Source organism: Martes martes (assembly GCF_963455335.1).
Source record: "Martes martes genome assembly, chromosome: 6".
In the NCBI taxonomy this organism is placed as follows: domain Eukaryota; kingdom Metazoa; phylum Chordata; class Mammalia; order Carnivora; family Mustelidae; genus Martes; species Martes martes.
The window spans coordinates 90,882,144-90,907,590 of record NC_137893.1 but is presented as its reverse complement, the minus strand read 5'-3'; the positions used below and the strand labels follow the sequence as shown (position 1 = coordinate 90,907,590).

The following is a 25,447-nucleotide window of genomic DNA, read 5'->3' as shown; positions in this document are numbered from 1 at the left end:
ACTGAATCCTTTGCCCACTGAAGACTTGCCAAAACTAAAACTATTTTTTTTCCTTTGGATATTAGAAACAGCTACTGTTTTTGTTGATCTTTTAAAGTTCTGAATGGGCCTATTTCAAATCATACCAGCATGGGAGCTCAGATTAATAATATACTTATTCAACTAGTGATACTGAGTGAAACCATTGCTCACATGGATATGAGGATAAAATTTCATAAGATTATTTTCAGGTGCATTAATGCATTTCTGGAAGCTGCACATGATTTTTCTTTTGCATGAAAGAAATCAAGGATTTCTGTTTATTGTATCAGTTACAGGTGGGCTTATGAGTTAATTTAATTGCTCTTTTTTTTTTAACTTTCAAACATAAGACATTTCACTTTTAAAAGCAGTAATGTGATTGCCAGATTATTCCCAAAGGTTTTGAACTCTTAGTATATTTATCTCTCTTGAGACATCATGACTGTAGTATATTTAATTTAGATTATGGGGGGAAAAAATTCTAAATTCTCTTTGTTGTTAGTTACAGCAAGCTGCTGAAGTTTCTCAGCTCCGGGGAGCAAGGGTAATCTCTGCCGAAGACCTTCTGTTTTTGATGCGCAAAGATAAGGTAACATTCATTGTATTAACATGCCATGTTTGGTGTTCAGTTACGCTTATTTAAGGAACTGTATCCTTGTTACATAGCTTTCAAACTGGAATACAACTATTAAACTGATGTTTTGTTCTTCATAGTTTGCACAGAATGGTTTGCTCTAAGAGAATAGATACTTGTTCAACCAGCACCAGAGCACTGACCTAGCACTATGCTACCAACTAATTCTCACTTATCATTCCATATCTCTTTCAGCATTTTCACAGCTACATAATATTCACTGAGTATCAATCGTATGCTTTGTTCAGATAAGTGAGATAGAACTGAATGGCATATTTATTTTTCTTCTAATTTTACACAAGATTACAGGCTTTCCCAGGGTTTGTTTCAAGGTTTATTCTGTGATACCATTTATAGGAAAAGAGTCAATAGAGATGAGTCTTTCAGTGGCATCAATATAATAATGTCCAGAGTTTTTATGGTAAAGTTTTACCTTTCTTACTCTTTGAACTCTGGTAATTAAAATATTTAGGGTGGTATTTACCTGTCTAATTTTGTCCTATTCCCATGAGTAGCTAGTTGAAAATAGGGAAAATTTTTTGAGCTCTATGCTCATGTCTGTATTTTCTGTAGTACTTACACTTTAATAAAATAATTTCCTAAAAATCTAAACAAATATATTTTAAAATGTTTTACGTGTTTTTAGTAGTGTCATCTAAATGTTACATGTACAAAAACTAGCAGAGTTATGGTAGCTATTGTCCCCAATGAGCAGGGCTTGGTTTCTGATGGTCCATTTTTCTCTTCTGGATTGTTCTTCCCTGGCCTCTTCATTACATGTACCCATTCCTCTTCTACCATTTTTGTATGCTTGTGGCTGGTTTTTGGGGGGGGGGTTGTTTTGTTTTTTGGGGGGGTTGGGTGTTTTTTCAATCAGAAGAGATCTCATCAACCTTTTGGATAACCTTGTTAACATCCTTTCCAATATCCAATTCCTTTATATCTGTGAAATATTTTAATTCTAATTGACTGAAGGTCGACTTAAACTTAGATCTGGTATTTTCTCTTCTTCAGACAGTAAGATTCAGAGACCTACAAACCACACCATGACCAATCTAATATTAAATTGTATAAATTCTTACTTCATTAACTCTTTGTATGAGGGATATAAAGGAAGAGAAGAGAAATGTCTTCACTATCCAGAAGCTATAATCTGGTTTAGGAAACCTGTCTGATTTAGTTGAAGAAGCAGAATTTCAAAGTTGTGCCATTAGTCGAGAGGCTGAAGGATTTGTTGAAGTAGAGGTGTCTGAGACCCATGCAGTTGTATGTAGAATGGACCAAATGCGAAGGAACTAGCCAAGATGCTGGTTCAGTAATCAATGCAAAATATGATGCACTGGAAGTGGATAGGAAGGCAGATTTCAGAGAGATAGTAAGGAGTACAAATATGCAGGATTTGGTGACTTCATTATACTTAGAGGGACCAAGGAGTAATAGGCACAGGGCAGCAGTGGTGCTGTGGGGAAGGAGCTAGCATTGATAGAAAATGAGGACCTGGAGCCAAGGTCCTTCATGAAGGCCCCTAGAGAACAGTGGAGTTAGTATTAGTACTTTACAGAGTAAAGTTTTTCATGACAGAGTTAAAGAGGCTAGCACAAAAAATAGTCCACATTGACACTTTCTCCTGCCTTTTGGGAAAGTCCGCATTTAAAATCATAGTGAAACTATAGGAATATACACTAGCTGACAGGGCCCCTCTACTGTCCAGTAGGATTCTTAACCAGAATCCTTTCATCAGCTGAGAACATAGCTGTAATATGAGAGCTGTCAGAGTTCTCCTCTTTCTCTTGAAAATAATAATTGTATTTGTATGCCAACATCTTCTAAACAAAATTAAAGTAGTTTATAGAGGTGTAATATAAGACAAAATAAAATCTGAAGTATTGAATGCAATCAGAGCAAAGAAAAAAAAGAAGGGTAGCAGAAGAACTGTTTACAGGTGTGTGTTTTTTCTCTTTCTAATTCTAGTTTATATTCATGCAGTATTTATTGATTGTCTGCTATCTCGCTCTAGGCACCTTCACTCTTTCTTTCATTGATTCATCCCAGTGGTCCTATATGGTAGGCACTTTACTTAAAATTGTAAATAAAGAAACTGAATTCCAATGCTTATGTTCTACCTCTGGCCCTGCTAAGCTCTAGTTGTAAAGATATTTTTAACCTGTTTACCTGTATATAAAAAGGAGGTGATTTTATTTGTATTTCAGGGTTGATCAAATAAGGTGCTTGTAAAAGAGCTTTGGAAAATATACTATGTTTCAGCCATAATTAGGAATCTCAAACCTGAAGGTCAGGAACCAGTTATAATACATCCCAAGTGTAAGCACACAACAAATTACAGAGTATTATCAGTTACCTTTAAAGTTAAGCAGTATTAAGGTCTTCTAATAAACCTAAAGAAAACCAAAGAAAAAAATAAATAAATAAAAACAAAGAAAAAAATGTCAAAAAAAAAAAAAAAACTAAAGAAAACCATCAAGACCCAACTATCATTCATCAGCTTTGAGTCACATTAAAACATATTTCTCAGATTATAGAACGTTTTTCAGAAATATAAAACATAGACCAACTCTTCTAAAAAAAATAAAAGATTTCCAGAGATTAAAAAACAATAAAAAGGAAAGTGGCTTGGCTTTTTTAAAGCAGTTGTTATAAAATCCTTGTCTAGATGTTTATAAATCACTATAGTTATCTTAGTTTGGAGAGTGTGATATCACAGTCTTCAGGAAGAATTTAAAACTTTTTGTAAGACAAAAAAAAAAAAAGCAATCATTGTAATTCTGGAACATTTGGATACTTACAAATGAAAAGTGCCTTCAAAAATGTTTGTTTTTTAGCTTTTATGTTTAATGTGATGACATCTTTTATTCCATAGTATTATGGTAAGAATTGCTGTATTTTTCCCAGTGATCCTAGAATATAAGTTTATTAAATTTTGTTATCATGGTATTCTGCAAACAGTAAAGTGAATGTAATGTATAAGATTTCTTATTTCATATTTTTAACAGAAAAAGCTTAGAAGACTGCTAAAGTACATGTTTTTCCGAGACTACAAATCCAAGATTGTCAAGGGTATAGATGAGGATGACCTTCTGGAAGGTAACCCAAAAAACACTGAGAGCAATGTGACATGCGTGATGGGTGACACATTGATACAATGTCAGTGTGGACTTTCCCATCACAGTGAAATATATGTGCTTCTGTTAAATAATGTAGCTTAGAAATTATCCAAGTCGCTATTTAGTTGGCGGCTAAATCTTGTGATTTTCTATTTACATGGCTTCATAGTAATCTGCTATGTCAGTTCTTTTAATCATATGGCCTGTTTTTTATCAGAATGTCATGAAACTGAGAAAATCGTGTTGATTCAAAACATAATTGATCGTAGCAAGCATATTTTTTCTGTTGTGGGTATGGGAAGCCAGAACTGTTATTATAGATCTCTGAAATTCACATATGGGTTTTTCTTAATTTTTTATAGAAAGTATCTGATATGCAGTATGATGTAAAGTCACTTCATTTTGGTGTGTTTTTACTGTGCTATTTGAAATCTTACCAACAGCCTAACACGGGGTAGAAAATTTTCCTTATCTGATTTTCCAACTCAGTTCCATTTCAGAATATTTAGAAAAAGATATTAATGTTGCAGAATCAAGCAGTGCTAAGCTGAAAATAGAAACGTACTAAACAATACTTACTGAGTCAAAATAAATACATGCTATAAAATAACTCATGTATTTGTGTTGAATATAGTCACTGCATAGTGGGTATCCATTGCTAATAAATACATTGATAAATAAACTCTATTGGATTGAGAACTTCAGAAAACTGCTCAAAACCCACTGAAGAGTTAACAAATTTTGGAAGTATATTTAGATTTATGTAACTTCAACAAATAAGTAAATGTAATTACCATGCAAAAAACAAACAAATTCATATCAAATGTTTAATCAGTGTTGCCTATTTAATATTCCTGCAATTCTCATAGAATTTAATTTCTGATAAATAGTTCTCCAGTTGAATTTACATGCTTCCTTTTTTGAAGAGCATAAAGAATGCAGACCTAAATTCCTGTCTTTCCCAGTTCTCTGCTTTCTCTCTATGTGAACTTGAGTATCATTTTTCTCGTAAGTCAAAAATTATACCACTCACCATAGTGGAGTTCTTATGAGAGTTTAACATAATGTATGAAAATCACCTGATACATCCCTGAGATTGAATAAATGATAGCTTTTAATACCAAACTCAGAACACCAAGAAGCTCAGAGTGGTGAGACTAGTATTCATTTGTACTAGCAATATCATATCTGTCTGATGCCCTCTCCTCCTTATTTATTTCAGATCTCATCTCTTTAATTTCATTTAAATTTTCTAGTTTTTTTGTATCACATAAAGTTTTGAAATAGTTGATACAACTTACTAAGATAAAGTACTCCGGTAAAATGTATCTAATACTGAGGTGGGACTTTGAGAGTGGCCATATGAGGATAGACTTTTTTCCCAGTAAAACACATTTTACTGGTGAAAGCTTTAAAAAAGTAATGGCATGAAGTCTCTATAAGTTGTCGTTAAGAGTATACACCAAATGGAGAAGGACATATTTAAGGAAATCCAAATCTCATTAAGAACAGTGAGAGGTTGTTTTATTTGAGCCATGACCTGCTCCCATTACCCCTCCTCTTTCCTCCTGGAACCTCAGCTCGGTATGGTAGAAGCATTACTCTGAGCAAGTGTTTCCAAGAACACTGGACACATGATTCTTTCAGCTACCAGTCTAGGACAACAGTTTCCCCACAGGAGGTTGGCATCTCTCATCTCCTCTGGCTCCATGTTGCAGAAGCTCTATTCCATGCAGGCACAGTTAAAAGGACCAGAGTTTCCACCCATTCTCTCTTCACAGGAAAGCTCTACCCCAGACATGACAGGCTAAGAATACTGGGCCCTGATTGCCCCAACCTAGCTTGAAGTAAAGCTCCACACCAGAAGGGAGAAGCCTAGAAGACAGTGGACTACCATCCCTGCCTAGCTCTCCACTTAGAGATCTAGGAATCTTTCTAGTAAAAGCCAGTACAGTGATACAGAGGTTCAGCCCAGAGGGAGAGACAGGCTTTGATACGAGAGAGCTCGGCAGCTTTCTCTATGTGGACTGACATTTTAGAACAGAGCATGTGGAAGTTCATACCTAAGGGTTCTATAAAAAAAACTATGGAAATCCTGATTGTGAGTAATTAAGGGGAAGCTGGAAGCTACATGATACTAGTGACAACAAATAAAACAGTATGTTAGCTAAAGGTCTGACAGAGGAAACAAATGGAAGAGACAGCTAAGAAGAATCTTTCTGCGGTCAGAGCAAAATGTAAAGGCTGGTAATATCTGGACTCTGCAAAGGGGCCTGATGTTATTACCAGTCTATGGAACATGCCCAAGAGTATTATCAAAAACAATAGAGCAATCAGCCAGAAGACAGTGGAAGCTAACAGCTGTGTGTGATACCCATGTGGAATCAAACCAGCCAGAAACTTCATGGAAAGATCAGGAAAAATGACAGCCAAAGAGAAACTGACTAACACCACAGTATCCCTGGTGACTGAGGAGACCAATTGCATGCTCACATTTGTGCTCTCTGGGGAACAACTTCAGAGGCCACATGCTATGAAGGAAAAAGATTTTATTGAACCAGTCTATCCAAATCACTAAACAAATAAACAACCAAACAAGCAAACAATGACAACAGGCCCCAGGAAGAAAAGGGAATTATTATTTAGAGTTGCTACAAGATAAAATACCCATTTTCACCAACAATAACCACCAAATACTAGACAAGCAAAAAAAAAAAAAAAGAAGAAGAAGAAGAATGTGTGATCCATTAAAAATGAACAAAAAGCAGACAACACAAACTGCCTTTGAGGGGGCCCAGATGTTGGACTAACTACACAAAAACTTCACAGTAGCAATCATAAATGTGTTCAAAGAATAAAGGAAACCGTTTTTAAGGAACAAAAGGAAGGTATGATTATAATGTCTCACAAGATAGAAAATATCAATTAAGAGATATTAAGGATTAAGAGAAATTAAGAAATTGTTGTGATGAGCACTGTGTATTGTGTGGAAGTGTTGAATCACTATATTGTATACCTTAATTATTATTATTATATATTTATATTAATATTAATATATTTAATTAATTAATATATATTAATATTATACTGAATGTTAACTAAAATTTAAATAAAAACTTTAAAAAATAATAAAATATAGAGACAAATCATAAGAAAGAAACAATTGAGAATTCTGTGGTTGGAATGCACAATGACTAAGATGAAAAATTCAGTAAAAAATCTCAGTAGTACCTTTGAAGTGAGAAGAAAGCATCTGAACTTGAAGACAGATTGTTAAAGATTATGCCATCTGAAAAACAGAAAAACAGAATGAAGAAAAATTAACAGAGAAATCTGAGGCATCATGATATGAGCCAACATATACATAATGGGACTACCAGAAGGAGAGAAAATGATACAAAGGAGCAGAAAAAATCTTCAAAGAGATAATGATTGAAACTTCTCTACTTTGATCAAAATCATTACATCCAAGCAGCTCAGCCAGCTCCAATTAGGATAATCACATAGAGATCCACATTCACACATATTCTTCTAGAAATGTAAGAAGACTAAGACAAAGAGAAAATCACAAAAGCCGCAAGAGAAATGCATCTCTTCACATCCAGTCAAGCTCCAGCAATATTAACAGCTGATTTCTCATTAACAATATAGATTAAAAAAATAATATATATTTATGTATATATGTATGTCAGAATAGCCATAGAATGACATATTCAAATTGCTAAAAAAAACAAACAAAAAAACTGTTAACCAAGAAACATATCCAGCAAAACTATCTTTTAAAAGTGAAGACGAAATGAAATATATTCCCACATAAATAAAAACTGGGTGAATTTCTTGGTAGCAAATCCATATTAAAAAATACGAAAGTGGGGCACCTGAGTGGCTCAGTTGTTAAGCATCTGCTTTCGGCTCAGGTCATGGTCCCAGAGTCCTCGGACCGAGCCCCGCACTGGGTTCCTTGCTCAGCGGGAAGCCTGCTTCTCCCTCTCCCTCTCCCCCCATTTGTGTTCCTTCTCTTGCTGTGCCTCTCTCTGTCAATAAATAAAATGAAATCTTACCAGAAAAATAGGAAAGTTAGTTCTTACGGCTCAAGTAAGTGGCACCAGACAATAATTTCATTCCATACACATACACACACATACATAAACATACACAAAAGTACCTGTAAAGGTAATTATGTAAGTAAAATAGATAATATAATTGCATCTTTTTCCCATGTATGAAACAATATAATAATTGTAATGTTAAGTCTATAACACGTAGATATACACATGTAGATACAAGTAGTTATATATTACAGTGTATTTGACAGTAACAACATAAGTGAGGTGGGTGGTAACAAAGCTGTGTTGGAGGAAGGAGTGACACAAGATGGCTTCTCCAATTACAAAAAGAAATGAAAAGAAACAAATGGTAAATACAATGGTTAATATAACCAATTCTATAAATACCTGCTTTTTATCCTATGAAAACACAAACTACTGAAACTGAATCAAGAAGAAATAGAAAACATGTGTAGACCTATGGCAAGTAAATTCTTTGAATTAATAATTTTAAGACTTCCCCAAGGAAAAACCCAGGGCTAAATGACCTCAGGATGGATTCTACCTCATGTTTAATGCACAATTAACACCAGTCCTTTCCCAGCTCATTTTACAAAGCCAGTATTATTCTGATATGAAAACCAGACAAAGACAAAAAGAAAACTAAAGAGTAATACATTGTTTTTCTGTATTCCTGATGCTGTACTTCCCATCTCCATGACTTACTTGTTTTGTAACTGGAAGTTTCTCTTATGCTCCTATATGTATTTCACCAGTTTCCTCACCCCACCTCCCCTTTGGCAACCATCTGTTCGTTCTCTGAATTTAAGAGTCTGTTTTTTCATTTGTCTTTTTTTTTTCCTTTGGTTGTTTCTTAAATTCTACATATGAGTGAAATCATGAGATACGTGCCTTTCTGTTTCTGAAGTACTTCAGTTAGCATTATACCCTCTGGGTCCATACATTTTATTGCAAATGGCAAGATCTTGTTTTTTTGTGTGTGTGGCTAAGTAATATTCCATTGTGTTTGTGTGTGTGTGTGTGTGTGTGTGTCCATCTTCTTTATCCATTCATCTATTGATGGACACTTTGGTTGTTTCCATAATTTGGTTATTATAAATAATGCTGTAAAAAACATATAGGTGCGTTTATCATTTTGAATTAGTGTTTTTATTTTCTTTGGGTAAATTACTGGATCATATGATAATTCTACTTCAATTTTTTGAGGAACCTCCATACCTTCTTCCATACTGGCTGCACCAGTTTCCATTCCTACCAGCAATGCACAAGGGGGTTTTTTGGTTTGTTTTTTGTTTTTTTCTCCACATCTCACCAGTCTCACCAACACTTGTTACTTCTCGCCTTTTTTTAATCTAGCCATTCTCACAGGTGTAAGGTGATATCTCATTGTAATTTTGACTTGCATTTTCCTGATTTGTGATGTTGAGCATCATTTCACATGTCTGTTGGCCATCTGTATATCTTCTTTGAAAAATATCTATTCAAGTCCTCTGGCCATTTTTGTTCAGATTATTTGGGGGTTTTTTGTTATTGAATTGTTTAAGTTCTTCTTATATTTTAGATATTAAGCTCTTAGCAGATATATCATTTACAAATATCTTTTGCCATTCAGGAGGATGCTACAATGTCTTTTTTAATATAGATGTGAAAATCCCTAACAGAATATTCAGTAAACCAAATCCAGCAACATCTAAAAAAGATTATATACCATGACCAAATGGGGTTTATCCCAGGAATGGAAGATTGGTTTAAATTTAGAAAATACTTTGTATAATACATCATAAAGGTCATAAATCACGTGATCATCTCAATAAATGTAGAAAAATTATTTGAAAAAAAATTCAAAAGTGTTTCATGAGAGAAACACTCAAAAAACCGAGATGGGAACTTTCTCAACTTGATAAAGGTCATTACTATGAATGGAATGTTTGTGTCCTCCCAGAATTGGTATTTTGCCGTCCAATTCCCAACATGATGGTATTTTGAAGTAGAGCCTTTGGAAAGCAATGAAGTCATGAGGGAGGGACCTTCATGAATAGGATTTGTGCCCTTTTTAGAAGAGACACAGGAGAGTTTGCTTTTGCTCTCTGCCATATGATGGTAGGAGAAGACAGTCTATCTGCAAACCAGGAAGCAGGCTCTCATCAGATACCAAGTCTGCCAGCACCTAATCTTGAATTTTCCAGCCTCTAGAATTGTGAGAAATAAGTACTTGTTTTAAGCCATCCCGTCTGTGATATATTTAAATATTTATTATTGTCTGTGCTGTAAATAGACCAGGACAGCTATCTATGGAAAACCCATAGTTCATATCATACTTAATGGTGAAAGATTGGATGCTTTCACCCTAAGATATTTGGGCTTTCTTTACCTGGTATCTGCACATGTATTTTATCACTTTAAAAAAATAATTTAGTTCTTTCTCCCTAATCCACACTGATATTAATGCATTAAACTATTAATTGCCTATTGTAATATTACACTCCTTCTTGATCTTTTGCAATGATTTTTTTTAAAGTTATTTTTTGCTTCTAGATAAGTATGGTAGTTTTACCTCTTAAGAGAAAAAGTGTAAGATCTTGTCCCTTTATGCTTCAAATACATTGCCACAATAAAATACATAATATTCTCTCCTTTTAATTTCAGATCTCAGTCTTGATGTTTTTTATTTAAGTGTTTTTATTTATTTTCTGAATTAGGCTTGCTATAGCAGGATTCTTTTTCTTTTTTTTTTCTTGTTTTTTATTAGTCACCATACAGTACGTCATTAGTTTTTAGTGTAGTGTTCCAAGAGTCATTGTTTGCGTATAACACCCAGTGCTCCATGCAGTCCATGCCCTCCTTAAGAGCAGAGATGCCCTTCAACAGAAGAATGGGTAAAGAAGATGTGGTCCATATATACAGGATTCTTTTTCTAAATATGCGAGGCTCTTTTTTTTTAAGGAATTTTAACAGTCCCTTCGCAGTTACTGTGTTAATTGACAATTTGGTGTTTTACTGTCTCAAGTTTACTCATGACATGAGTAAATGGTTTAATTCTGCATGGCTTATGCTTTTGTTTCAGATGCACAGATTCTCCCTTTAAAGACTATTTTGAGAGAACTCGCAATTCTGAATTTCACATGTAGTATTCGATACATGTAGTGATTAGTGTTGACGTAAACCTGTTAAGCATATTTTGTTCCTTCCCTTATGTTCATGAAGACAAACTGAGTGGCAGCAATAATGCGAACAAAAGACAGAAAATCGCCCAAGACTTTCTCAACTCTATTGACCAAACAGGAGAACTCCTGGCAATGTTTGAAGATGATGAGATCGATGAAGTTAAGCAAGAAAGAATGGAGGTATGGTACACTCTTCTCCTTCTTATGTAATAGAATACCTACTGCAGTGCTTATGCTATGTGGTTCTATTTTTATGTTCTTTAATTGTTATCTGAATTGCCCAGAACAGTGTTTGCATGTGTGAAGGCACCCAGAGTTGCCCTGTACGGGTGTCCAGTTCTGCCTTCAGCCAAGACTTTGGGAAACAACTTCAGTGTTCTGTTTCTCTCTTTCCTCCTCTAAATACGAGTAGATTTCCCTAAGCTTCCTGCTAGGCCTAACTTTTACTGATACTATTTTATTCCAAACTTATTTTTTGTTCCAAATCATCCATTTATCTTTGTGGGCAAAGGTAATTTCCCCACTTTCGTGTTGGCACGTGGCATGAAGAGCTATCTTTCAGGCTCTGAATGGACTAACTAGCTGAGGTAGTATCCAGGGCAAGTACGTGCTTTCCAGCCCCGCAACACAAAGTTAGTGCCATGTGTTTGGGTTCCCTGGACATGTTTTCACAATACATATGAAAATTGTGTGCTTTCTGTTTGCCTAAGCTATCTATTCATAAAATTACTGTTTCCTTAAATACTTACTCAGAAATAAAAATGATTGATTTTATTTGAGTGCCTTCCAAAATACAAAACATTATTCTTATCGCCCTTCTTATTATAATACTTTAATAGTTTAAAAAAAAAATCTCCATTTTCCCCTTCTCTTTAAATTGGGCAAGAGAGGTAATTCCAGAACTCCAAAAGACCATGCTAATAATATCTATGCATGCTAAAAATATAATTATTTCATGTTAAATTCTGGAGGAAGTCCAACAGACATACATGCTTTGTAAACTTTAACAACCTTCTTTAAAGAATTAGTATGCTTAGATCATGAACTGTGATCTAAAGGCAATGGTCTCTTTAGGTATCAATTACCTTAAAAATGTGTGGTTATCTTGGTTTGGGGCAACTGCAAATGGTTTTAGTTGAACTTCGCCGTGGGCCAAAATCATGCTAAGTTGTCCAAAACAGATGATAAACATATATTTCTGATGTCATTATGGCCTAAACAGGATATGATCGTTTAGTGGCATGGTTTCACTTATGATGCATTATACAGAGAGCAAATATTGTTTATGCTTTTTTAAAAAAACATTTTTATATTAAACTAATGGGCATTAAGAAAGATTCATGAAGGAAGGACTATACGTGAAACATTAATGAAATAGAACAAGTAGCTTTTCAATTTTGATGGGAAAATCTCTGTCAACCAAGCCTGCTGCCTGGAAGGGCATTCCGCAGTCAGGAAGAAGAGAAGCAATGGAGCATGCTGTAGCACTAAGCTCATAATAACAGGCTACCGTAGGCTTGGAAAAATGATGAGTCAGGAAGGTACAAGTTAAAGTCAATAAAGTATCCGGAAAGGCAGGAGAGGAAAAGCATGGGAACTGATGCAGTTTATATACCTCCTCCCTGCAGTTATATATTACACAGTGGTAACCAGAATAATAAAATAGCAATAGTTGGTGAAAATGGTTACAACACAGTCAGCTTCATCTATGTAATAAAAATCAGATTGGCAGGTCTTTAAGCTTTATATCATAACTAAAATCTTCTCCAAGCAAGAGAACAGAGAGCAGTTTTGAGATTCTACTCATCCAAATAACAGAGTTTAACTGAATAAAAAGTGCTGAACTTAGACGTAACTGTAGACAGTAGAAAGTGGGACTGTTAAGAGCATCGGCCTTGCCTGCTTCTAATTTGACAGGTTATAGTTTCAAGCGTAAACCACAACGGCAGCAGTCCATATGAAACCACTTTGGACTCGCAGACTGCAATCTCTGCTTTTCAAGTGCAGGGGGGTAATCAGTCCTGGCATCACTCCGTGATTTCATTTTTCTCTAAGCATCACTTACTGTTGCAGAAATTTTGTTTGCTACCTTCTTCCCAAGAATGTATGAAAATGGTATAGGCCTACCAACAAAGCTTATTATTGTTTTGCTTTCTTTCTCTTTTTCTTAAATGTGATTTAGGAGAGAAAAAATTTTATAGACATAAAAACCCACTTGGGATCCTAGCTTTTTCTCAAAACGTTGAGCAAGCATATAAGAAAAAATGAGTTCTTTCCTGTTGTTTTTAGGTGATTTCTCTGTATTCCTGGCTTTTTTTTTTTTTTTGCACTCATGATTTACTTCATCACTATTAAAGATGATATGACTTGAAATATAAAAAGTCTAGATTTTTACTTCTATTTCTACTTGCCTGTCCTTCATCATGACAGTTAACTAACTCTTACCCTATTTTAGTTTTCCTCCAGCATCAAATTTTTAACACTTGGGTATATATGTATTGTAGAGATCTATGATCCATTGCCTCTGAAGATCCTTACAAATTATCAAATAAAGATTAAAATAATGTTCAAAATTACTTTCGAGGGCTAGGAAAGAGCAGATTTTGTAAACATAATAAAAAACATTTGAATGTTCACAACTCCTCTGAGTTCCTCCACTTAACCCCCACCCCAGAATGACACAGGTGTGTTTTACTGTTAATCCTGTTTCTTACATTCTAATTTTTTGAGCATCAATCAATTAAATGTGACTGTGTCAACCAAAGGCCAAGAGGGTGGCACAAAAACTGCAAATAGCTTTGGGGTTTTTTTTTATTTTTTAAAAGATTTTATTTGTTTACTTGAGAGAGAGAGCATGAGCAAGGGCAGAAGCAGAGGGAGAGGGAGAAGCAGACTCATCACTGAGCACAGAACCCAAAGCGGGGCTTGATCCCAGGACCCTGAGTTTATGACCTGAGCCAAAGTCAGACACTTACCCTACTGAGCCACCCAGGTGCCCCATCTTTGGGTTTTCTTAACAGAGTGACTATGGTCACTCACAGCTCTACTGTGAAGGAACCTGAGAAGCTCAAGTTTATCATCAATCAAGTAAAATACCTAGTCTAATAAACTACTAGGTTTATGAGGGGGATGTAAAGTATAAATGTGTAAAAGGTTGGGTGAACTCTACCTTCTGACTAATCCTCAAACTGATAAAAGTAAACAGGAAAGCAAAGACTAGAGCCTACCAGAGAGACAAGCCTTTAAATAAAATAGGGTGCTAAAACCTCAAAGGCCTGATACTGTAATCTAGAAATAAAGCAGAGTAGAATACATAAAGTTTAAGATCTCTTAAAAATGTTTGTAATTGGCTTAAAATTGAATAACATTCCAGGTGGCCATCTGAATTTAACTTAAAAGTGATTGGCCATAGATTTAAAACACAAAGTTTCTCATAAAAGCTGAATGATCGGAGAAATCAGGTTCACATTCAGTTGTGCCCCCGAGCATAATGAGGTTATGATCCCTAGGGAAGTTGAAACTCAGTGTTATTGTTTGTGGAGCTAAGTATACTGGAAAACTCACTAAAGAAGCCAGAGATGTGGATTGCTGTAGACATTCTCCATCTTCTCATTTTGAAGTCTGTTCTTTCTACCATTCCCCTTCTCTATTATTATTATTTTTTAATTATAATAGTAAAATAAAATGCCTATAAGACTAAGTTTTCAAAAATATCTTAGATAAGATTCATCATAAAAGGGGGCGCCTGGGTGGCTCAGTGGGTTAAAGCCTCTGCCTTCGGCTCAGGTCATGATCTCAGGGTCGTGGGATTGAGCCCCACATCGGACTCTCTGCTCACCAGGGAGCCTGCTTCTTCTTCTCTTTCTGCCTGAGTCTCTGCCTACTTGTGATCTCTGTCTGTCAAATAAATAAATAAAATCTTAAAAAAAAAAAAAGATTCATCATAAAAGAAAAAAGGCTAACCCTAGTGAGATAAATGTTTACAAATATGAAAAAAAAAACATTGAGTTTAAAAATGAGGCCCAGAGAATACATGAGATTAAGAAATGCAGAGTTTATATACTAGAAAGATATAGTTTATGTACGTACATAGAGATGGTATATATAGAAATGCATATATCTTTACTTGCATACTATTATGCCTACGTATGTATATTCTGTAAGAATAGAAATATAGTTAGAGTCGATTTTTTTTCATGTAGAAGTAAAAGAACAATCAGAGGTGTATCAGACAAACTCAGATGCTAATAATAGCAATTACTACTTCAGAAAAAAGAATATTAGAGGGGAAAAGCTTTAAAAGGCAACAATGTCAGTAATTTTATGTTACTAAGTGATGCTGCCTGTGGTGAAGAAAGTAAGTACAAAATGTTAATCATCAAATTCCAGAGAATTGAAATACATAAACTAAAAGCTTCCAGTAATGGGGGGAGATGTCAGAGAAATGCATTTGTTGAGCCTGAGACACACTATTCTCAGTCCTTAGCAGATTGACTTGGGGGAAAAAATTTTAATAATAAAAATTTAAGTTTTTCTATAAATGTATATAAACATCTTTAAACAAGCAGCAGTTTTAAAATCTTATTCAGCTAACTCCAAGGATTCCACAGTGCTCTTTAGGGAAGGTGTTGAGAAGTCTTGAATCTCTAGCCTCCCTTCTCCGCCCACACTTCCCTCAGTCAGAAGAACTTCTCTGACTTAATGGATCTGTATATCATCGGTAAAAGAAGGGGTTTCATTATTTTTTCAACAAAAATCATTATAAAACGTCACAGGAGTCTTTCTGTCTCTCAAGGTCAACAGATTTCAAAAACATACAAATCGATAGAGCCCATTACCCTACCAGAACAAAAAAAGAAAACCTACAAGTTGTAAGAAGAGTTAAACATAAAAAACTCTAATTGACTGAAAATTTAAAAAGAAGAAACCAACAACTAATAGGAACAACTAATGGACCCACAACAGATTAAAAATTACTACCATTGACTCTTTGGGTAATAAGAGCACTAAAAGTAGTCCACGTAAAAATTACAAAATTCGGACAAAACTTTACTTAAAACACGGGCAACTTTTTAGCTTTTAAGCCTTTGTTAAATTAGGAAAAATGAAAATAAATGATTCAACTAAAATTAGAAATTTTACATTAAGGGGCACCTTAAGTGTCAGTTAAGTGTCCAACTCTTGATTTCAGCTCAGATCATGATCTCAGGGTCATGAGATTGAGCCCTGCGTGGAGCTCCATGCTGAGTGTAGAGTCTGCTTAAGATTTTCTCTCTCCCTCTAGTTTTGCCCTTACCCCACCACTCCTGAACGCATTCTCTCTCTCTTTCTAAAAAAAAAAAAAAAAAAAAGTGCTCACTTCAGCAGTACATATAATAAAAAGAAAAAAATTTTACATCGTTAAGAGAAAATAGGAAAAATGAAAATACAAAAATAAACACATAAACTTAGAAAACAAATAATTACATTTACCAATCTAAGAACTCTTTGCAAAAATAAGAACAAAATGGTGGAATGAATCTGCAAGAAGTCTCAATAAGTGAAATGAAAAGAAAAGATAGCTGCTAAAATTAGCAAGGCATGGGGATCTAGCCATAGGCTGGAGAAATCAATTCACATATAATTCTGTTACTAACATATTTGAAAAGCCTGATGGAATGAGTATCTTCCTAAGAAAACATAAATGATTAGTTTTACTCAACAGGTCGTAGAAAACTTGGATAGATCAGTAAACTTGGAAGACATGCTAAATGTTTTTAAAGAATTATGTCCTCAAAAGTCTATGAATCCGAAATGGCTTATGGAAAAGCTCTTTCAAACATTCATAAAACAGTTCATTACCATTGCTATATAAGCTATGTCAGATTAAAGAAAGTAAGGAAAACTCATTAAATTTTACAAAGTATCATAATATAATCTCATTTATGAAAATGAATGTAGGGGTGCCTTAGTGACTCAGTTGTTAAGTCCAGTCATTAAGTCCAGTCATTAAGTCCCAGGGTCCTGGGATCGAGCCCCATGTCGGGCTCCCTGCTCGGCAGGAAGCCTGCTTCTCCCTCTACCCCTCCCCCTGCTTGTGTTCCCTTTCTCAACGTCTCTCTCTCTGTCAAATAAATAAATAAAATCTTCAAAGAAAGGAAGAAAGGAATGAGGGAAATGGGTGCAGGAATCTTAAAATATTAGCAATTTTTATTAGCACTATATATAATAAGAAATGTGCCATGACCGAATAAGATTTTTTTCGTGAATTCAAGCATGCTTAATATTGGAAAATACATTAATGTTGTATACCCAATAACTAAGTCAGAGGAAAGCAACCATATAGGTTAGGAGGTATTAGAAAGGAGCGCGTGGGTGGCTCAGTCAGTTAAGTGTCTGCCTTTGGCTCAAGTCATGCTCTCAGAGTCCTGGGATTGAGCCACACATCAGGCTCCCTGCTCAGTGGGGAGCCTTCCTCTGCTTCTCCCTCCTCCTCTGCCCCTCCACCTGCTTGTGCTCTGTTTTTCTGTCTCTATCAAATAAATAAATAAAATCTTAAAATTAATTAATTTTTAAAAAGATACTGGATAAAATTAACTTCCTGTTCTGTATAGAAATTCTCAGTGAACTAGAAATAAAAAAGTACCTCCATATCAATGTAAAGTCTATCTCACTCCACTAAACAGACATCATTATAGTTTAAAAAATATAAACAGAGTTCCATTAAATTCTAAAACGCCCATACTATCATTTTTACTTGCCAGAGTTCAGAAAACATTAGCCAGTGCCATAAAAGGCATAGCTATTGGTAAGAGACAAAATTTATCATTATGTATAGATAATATAATTTTTATTAGTAATCCTTGAGAATCAATACAAAAACTATTAGAACCAGTTACTGCCTTCATTAAATCATATAGATACTTTAAAAATCAGTAGTTTCCCCCATACTTCAATAAGAGTTGATAAAAATGAGAAAGACAATCTCAATCAAAATAACACAAGGATGAAGTTTATTTGGAGGGGAACTCCATATTAACAAGAAATGTAAGAGAATATGAAAGTAATATTTAATAATGTATTGAAATATGAGGAGTGTGTAAGTGAAGAAATACTATGTTCCTAGATACAAAGATGGAATATTATAAATGTATCCATTGTACCCAAATTAGTTTATTAGCTTAAAACTTCAACAAAAATCTGAGCACAATTTTTAAAAACTCTCAAATGATATTAAAGGTTATTTTAAGTGATAAAAAAAAGATAAGCAAAGAAATTTTCATTAAAGAAGTGTAGAGGGCTGGGGTGCCTGGGTGGCTCAGTCAGTTAAGCGTCTGCCTTTGGCTCAGGTCATGATCTCAGGGTCCTGGGATCAAGTCCCACATGGGCTCCCTGCTCAGTGGGAAGTCTGCTTCTCCCTTTCTCTCTCTCTCTCAAATAAATAAATAAAATGTCAAAAAAAAAAAAAGAGTAGAGGGCAGAGTTCAGTTTATCCTACCAGATATAACATTTCATAAAACTACTGTCATCGAAATAGTGTGGTCCTGGTGTAAAACCCAATAAGCATACCAACAAAGAGAATACGTGACACAAGTATAGAGAACATAATTTAGTGACGATAAAGGTAACTTTAGAAATTAATGGGAGAAAGACGCCAAACAGTTGGATAACATTTGGGGAAAAAAATAGATAATTCCTAACCTTATACTTACATCAGAATAAATTCAGGTGGGTTGAAACAATAGGTATGAAAAGTAAAGCCATTTCAAAAAATAGAAATAAACACTGGTGAATATCCATTTGGGGATGTGGAAGGATTTTCCAGGCTTTTGTTTTCTAAACAAACTTTTAAAGAACTGCTCCTCAAGATGTTAACAGGTGCGCTGTTGGGAATGGGGATGGGGAAGTGGTCTATTTTCAAACTAGTTTGTGAAATCCTAAACTAAGAAATTGAAGAGATTCCTTTTAGGACCTTTCAGAGGCTTTTGTATGCAAATAAATATTGTGAATTTTTCAGCAATGGAAATAGAATCTATTAAAGTCTTCTGAAAAGAAAGCCCAGTTTGGAGACAGACCACAAAGGAAATGACTGTTAAATGTAATGACATAAAAATTGTATAACTTGTAGATGTCAGAAAAAGAAAGACAAAATTGAAAAACAAATTAATGTAAAAAATGTGATAAAATATTAATATCATTTATTTATGTAGATCTTCTAGTCAGTAAGAAAACATTCCAGTAGAAAAATTGGCAAAGGATAGTAATAGACTAATCATAGGAAGAGAAATAAAAATAACTAGTAAACATGCAAAATATCTGCTAACTTGTAATGAACCAATGCCATTTTTGCTTATAAAAATGATCAGGAGTAAGGTGGAATTGGGTACACATTAACTGCTGGTGAAAAAGAAGTTTGAGAGAAATCAGAAACTATTTAAAAATATCAATTAGAGGCATTGATCGACTTCAACCCAGTAAACCCACAGTTGATAATTTCTCTTTAAGATAGAATCTGAAATTTTGATCATATGCATATTCTTATATACAAGGCTATTCATCCACTATTTATAACAGTGGAAATGGGACAAGAGAACACTACTATCCAATGATAAGGGAATGTGTGTATTCCCTCACACACATCAATTAAGACTGGAAGGATATATACCCACATGCTAATTAACAGTGGCTCTCATCAGGTGATGAGATTATAAGTGAATTGTATGTGTAAATGTATGCTGTTTTGATTTTACATATTTATTTATCATTTATGTTGTTTCTTTTAATCTCCAGTTAAGATTCCACAATTCACCTTTTTATGTTTTTCCCCCATCAGAAGTATTAGTCTATACATGGTGCTGCCAGGATATGCTTTGTGAGCAAATTAATTAGGTTCATAATATATAATTGAGGAGTAGGAGAATATAACCATACAGCATGGCACAGACTATATTCAGAGTGGTATTAATGATCTAAGAAGTTTAAAACAGTTAACATTTTTGCATGATTCCGATGAACAAAAAGCCCATTTCAAATGAATTAAGCAGTTAGGGAAATGGTTCAGGTAAACAACCAGAGGTGGATTTGGCTTCTAGCAACGTTTGATATTGAGGTTTACAATGTCACTGGATTTGTAGCTCTATTTCCCTATAATTCTCTCTTTCCTGCCCTTTTCTGGTTTTTTTTTTTTTTTTTTTTTTTTTTTGGCCTAATCTTTTGGTTGACTGACCTCACAGGAACACTAATTCTCCAGGTCATGATAGAGAGAATGAGAGAATGCCTTTGTCCAAGATTAACTCTGAAAATGCTTATATCACAGGATCTTCTGAAAGCCCTAGCACCCACAGTAGCTAGTAGGATGATGTGTTCTTACTGGCTTGGCCTAAGTCATGGGCTACCATCCCTAAAGCTGAAGGTGCAGTCAGCCCCTCACAAAGGCATGGTTCCCTGGAGCTTTAGGAAGAATGTACGAATGCTGGACAGGCAGCTGCAAAGGTCTGTAAGTGTAGAGTATCATACATTATGACAGCAAGATGGATAGAGTGATGCATTACAGCCTGGAGTCTCCTCAGATCTCTAGGAAGTTTTCCCTAAGAGACAGCATGTATAGTGAGTAGAAATCATTTCCTTTGGGTTCAACCAACTCATCCATCCACCTTCCACTCTTGAACTCATTCAGCATTTATTCTTGGAGACTCTTCTGTAAGTCACTGTACTACCTACCCTGTGAGGTTATGTCTATAAAAAAGACAGAATATGGCTTCTGCCTTCACAGTCCTATAGTAATAAGTGGCAGATCAAGAGATAACAGTGTACCCTGTTAAGGGGGATACAGGCTCAATAAATGGTTGTTATTACCACTCTGTTATTTGGTCTTGAATTTTGAACCTTCTTGGTAGATTATTGGTTGTGTGATGGAACCGTGTATTTTCTGTTTTGCTTGCTCTTTTATTTAAAATTTAGTTTATTCTGAGGTAAAGCACATTACTTTTTCAAGAAATTATTATGGCTAGCCTCAGACAGGGCCATAGAATTAGCGTCAGCATGGTTTGCTAAAGAGGGCATGAAATAGAACAGAACTAGGGTACATTTTAAAACATGAAACTATAGTATGTCAGGGCCAGACTCTGACGAGACTCATCAGAAGAACACATTAGTATGTCTGTTTATTCTTTTGAAGGTAATTTTTGATCAAATAATTGAAAAATACTCTGTGAAATCATTCTTCAGGAAATATTAATAGAAATACCTCCAAAAAGAAGAAAAAAAAAACCTTTGGTAATTCCAGCTACACAGAGCAGAATTAATGTAATTTAGTACATGTTTTTCTGGCCTAGAAACAGCAGAACAGAGAGTATTACATGACTTCAGGAGAACCCAAAGTTAGGAATAATGCATCGCTCTGAAACTGATTTCCATTCGCATCTTTATAGACTCTGTCAGGTTGTTCTGTAGCCACAGCTAGATCTTTCTTCCGATTACATAATGGTAAAGATCTGTATATTCATTACCATAAAAGCTTGTCTAAACCTGAGAAAGGTATCTTCTGGAGAAGAGATTTTCCAATTAATGACATGAAAAGTTACAGATCTTATAAAAATAGAACATTCCCTAATTTACCCAGGTCCTTATCATTCTGTGGCTTACTATATATCATGTTTGACTGATGGTTCTTCAGGGATTCTTCTAGGCTTTCCTTAACCAGGTGTGAACTATGGGCTCCAACTGAAGGTAGAGACAGACTTCTGCTTTGATGAGAGCACTCCATGTATCTGGTGTGAAACTAGAGGTAGTTGGGTTGTGTTGTTTTAATTGTTCTCTGTTATAACAGAATGTTTCATCTCTTGGTTAATGCTTTGCTGTAGAAAAAATTTAGAGCAAGATTAGCCAAATGACTACTGTCTTTATGGTGAAAATTTTAGTATCCTTCCCATTTTGTCAGACCTAGTTAGAATTTTTAACTATTAGTCTCTGGGTGAAATTGAAAAGATTTCTTCTCACTCACCTTTCCCTAGACTACTGGGGAGCTAAACACATGGTGACAGCATTGAAACAATCCTCATAATAATCATGCTTTCCCTATTCCAAACCAAGATTTCGGATTTAATGTCCACAAGTATCTTTTGTTACGGGGCTAGAATATTTTAAATCAGAACTTGGTAGTAAAATATAGGAACAATGATTGCCATTCACTTCCACCTTCCCCACATCAAGGAGTTTCAATTTTAGTAAAACAGAGAACCATTTTTGAGGGTAAAGATACACACCAGCCCTGCAAACTAAACATTTGTGTCTACCAGTGGTAATGCATGTGTGCAGGGCCTCGCTGGGCTGCTGTGTTTAGTCTTGCATAAATGGGTATTTGACTAACACATCTGATTATACTGTTCAATTAGGTTTTTATGGAATCAATCAATATTTTCTTTCTCAAATAATTTCAGTTTGTTCTTTTTAAAATGATATCCTTCTCTTTTAAAAGATACATTACAAGGGTTTTCTTAGAGATCAGTCCACCAACTTGTTTATAAAACACCTTGGCAGAGAAGAGTTTTAAAATATCATCAAATTTAAGAACACCGCAAGATTTACCACTAATTTACATTTAATGTTTATAGTTCTCAAATTGTGGTTGTTGTAATAACCAAAATATTTTTGCCCTGAATATTTTGTGGATTATATTTCCCTATTCTTTTTCCTTCACCCACATTCCCCACAGTAGGTGGGCAGATTGTTGTTACTTAGTCTGGCTTTTATTTATCTGTATTGGTTTAATCTCAACAAGTTAGTCATTCTGAATATGAAAATAAATGTATTCTGCGGCAAGATTTTTGTCTTTTTAATGCTGTAGTTTATTTAGTGGAATTAACAGATCATTGCTTGTTTGGTATAGATGATTTCCCTCTGTTCCTTTTTTGCATCCGTGCTGAGGAGCTGTCTTCAGTTTGGTTCTTACTGGTGCTGCCACTTCATGACATCATGCCAGTCAGACTGTTTAACGCAATTACACTTACTCCCTGATACTGCATTCCTCATTTAGACATAAGAGTCCTGGACGAAACTATAACTATTTAGTGATCACCGTAACCTATGGTGTTTGGATGTGTGCTAAGAACTCTCCTTTTCATAAAGGGCTGGTCCCAAAGGCAAATTGGATCTTGCCAGCCTTCTGCTTTTCTTGACTTTCCATTTTCCCACCAAGAGTCTTAATTTCTGAGCATGATATGAATACATTTTTTTAATCTTGCCTCAGATAGCCTTTCCATCTTCATCTCTCACCATTCCTGACCCTCCTCTTTTCTACTATTCCCTGCCCACATATGCATGTGCACACACATAACACACATACACACACACACAAACACGCAGACATGCTACTTTAAGGAACCCCCTTGAACTTGTAGTTCCCCTAAACAAGTGTTCACTTTTCTTCCCTTTGCTGAGCCTTCTCCATCTGGCAACATCTAAGTTAAGGTATTTTAGTATGTGATAGATTATAACTCATTGAGTTTCCTTAGTTTAACTTACTAAATACGGTCCTTGAGAGCATGGACTTATTTTCCTTTCAGATCCTTGGTACCTAACACAGTGCTGTGTGCATTATAAACTTCCAGTAAATATTTGCCCAAGTAAGGTAACTAAAATAGGTATGATCTTGTAGCCAGTATATGTGAATATTATTAATCTCTCCTTTGGATGATCTGAACACTTTTTCTGTTTTATTTAAATAATGCAGTTTCCGGGTATATAAAGCCAGTCTTTTCTTCTGACTCACGTAGGATTGCAAAAAAGATATTATGTACCTGTATGAACTTCTCCTATCAATTCTCCAACAAATCTTTTTCAGATGCTTTTCAGTTGCTAATAGTTTTCATTGCTCAAATAACTTCCTGTTCAAATTATAATAAAAGTGGCTTTTCCAGTTTTAGCTATAAAAGTTCTTCTAACCCTACTGCTTCAGCCTTGACCTTTACTGTGTCTACAAACTGCCACTGAGCATCAGTTACAGCTTCAGTCAGCAGATTTTGTTTCAAAAGGACTAGTACTGTCTGTGACTATTGGTCTATTCTACCTAGCTGGCCAGTTCACATTTGGCAACACAGATTATGTGCCTTTTCTCCTTTATTTGCTATTATAAGATTTTATAATTTAGCATCTTCAAATAATAACATTACTCACTTCTCTGATCCATTAAATACCTCTTCTGGAAAATCTTTTAGTTATTGGCTGATGTATAGTTAGAAAATAGTTGGAATTTGCAGGTGCCTTGGGTAACTGTTGAATTTTTTGTGGCATGAAAATTTTGCCTCTCCATTCATTGCGCTTCTTACAGTTGGAAAGTGTTGTTTCATGCAGTCCTTCTAACACTAAGGAACGATTTACCAACAAATCACCAGGTTCACGAAAGTTACTTTTGAATTTATCTGCCTCATGCACTATATTAATAAACTATGGGATTTTTTATTTAATAATTCATTAATTATTACCACCACCATTCTGGCTTTTATACTTAATTGTGAAAGACAGTGTTTAGCCATACCCCCAATTAATATAGCCAGGTAGTAAACTATTTTAAGCATGATGTTTAATTTTTCAAATAAGAAATAAATATTAACAGTTTGGACATTTTATCTTTTTCTTTTAAAGTGTTTATTAAATCTTACTTTTAAAAGTCCTTGAAGAAAAGACATTTGGTTTTTGTAGTTACTCTGAACCTCAAGTAGAAGACAGTCATTGATAATGGGTCTATTGATCTGTTCTCAGATAGGGAAAAGCTGTAAGTACAGAAGTGACCACCTTTGGGAAAACACACTACAGAAAAATCTAAAATCTCTGAAGTCACTCTTTTTATTTTGAAAAAATACCTTATTATATAAAAACTCCAGCAGAGCTTTTTTAAGTTTTATAATTAAAAAAAAATTTTTTTTTCAGTGTTCCAAAATTCATTGTTTATGCACCACACCCAGTGCTCCATGCAATATGTGCCCTCTGGTCTAGTGAATTTTTTTTCAACTAACTTCTTTTTTTATTTTAATTCAATTAGCCAACATATAGTACATCGTTAGTTTCTGATGTAGAGTTCAATAATTCATCAGTTGTGTTGCTCTAGCAGAGCTTTTAAATAATTTGAAATTAGACCCTATTTACCAAAATTCAGTGCATACACAACTATCTCCAACAAATACTACTATATTCCTTTGCTGTATCTGTGGAAATTATCCCAGTGAAAGACTGGAAGGGAAAGAGAGGGATGGGGAGGGAGGGAAGAAGAAAGAGAGAAAAAGATGAGGGAAAAGAGAAAAAAAGAAGAAAAACTTGCTGATCTTTTTTCCTAGGGAGTGGTTCTGTGTGGAGTTCCTATTACCCATCTAGGTTTAGTGGGGAGGATATTTGAGCCCTGGAAGGCTTGTTCCTTGTGGCCCTACAATGAATTCATTACAATGAATAGAATAAAATAAAATAGCC

The 25,447-nt window shown here is 34.9% G+C and overlaps 1 protein-coding gene across 3 annotated transcripts in view; it reads left to right on the top strand.

Annotated features, from left to right (window-relative positions):
• Positions 1-25,447, top strand: part of SUPT3H (SPT3 homolog, SAGA and STAGA complex component) — a gene marked incomplete at its 3' end in the record, with an annotated part of 536,454 nt that overhangs the window by 379,868 nt on the left and 131,139 nt on the right. For all 3 annotated transcript variants that reach the window (XM_080805744.1, XM_080805745.1, XM_080805743.1), the window contains 3 exons: positions 524-610; positions 3,667-3,757; positions 11,049-11,188. In XM_080805744.1, the coding sequence (XP_080661870.1) occupies positions 524-610; positions 3,667-3,757; positions 11,049-11,188 (318 nt within the window). The remainder of the gene's footprint in view (positions 1-523; positions 611-3,666; positions 3,758-11,048; positions 11,189-25,447) is intronic.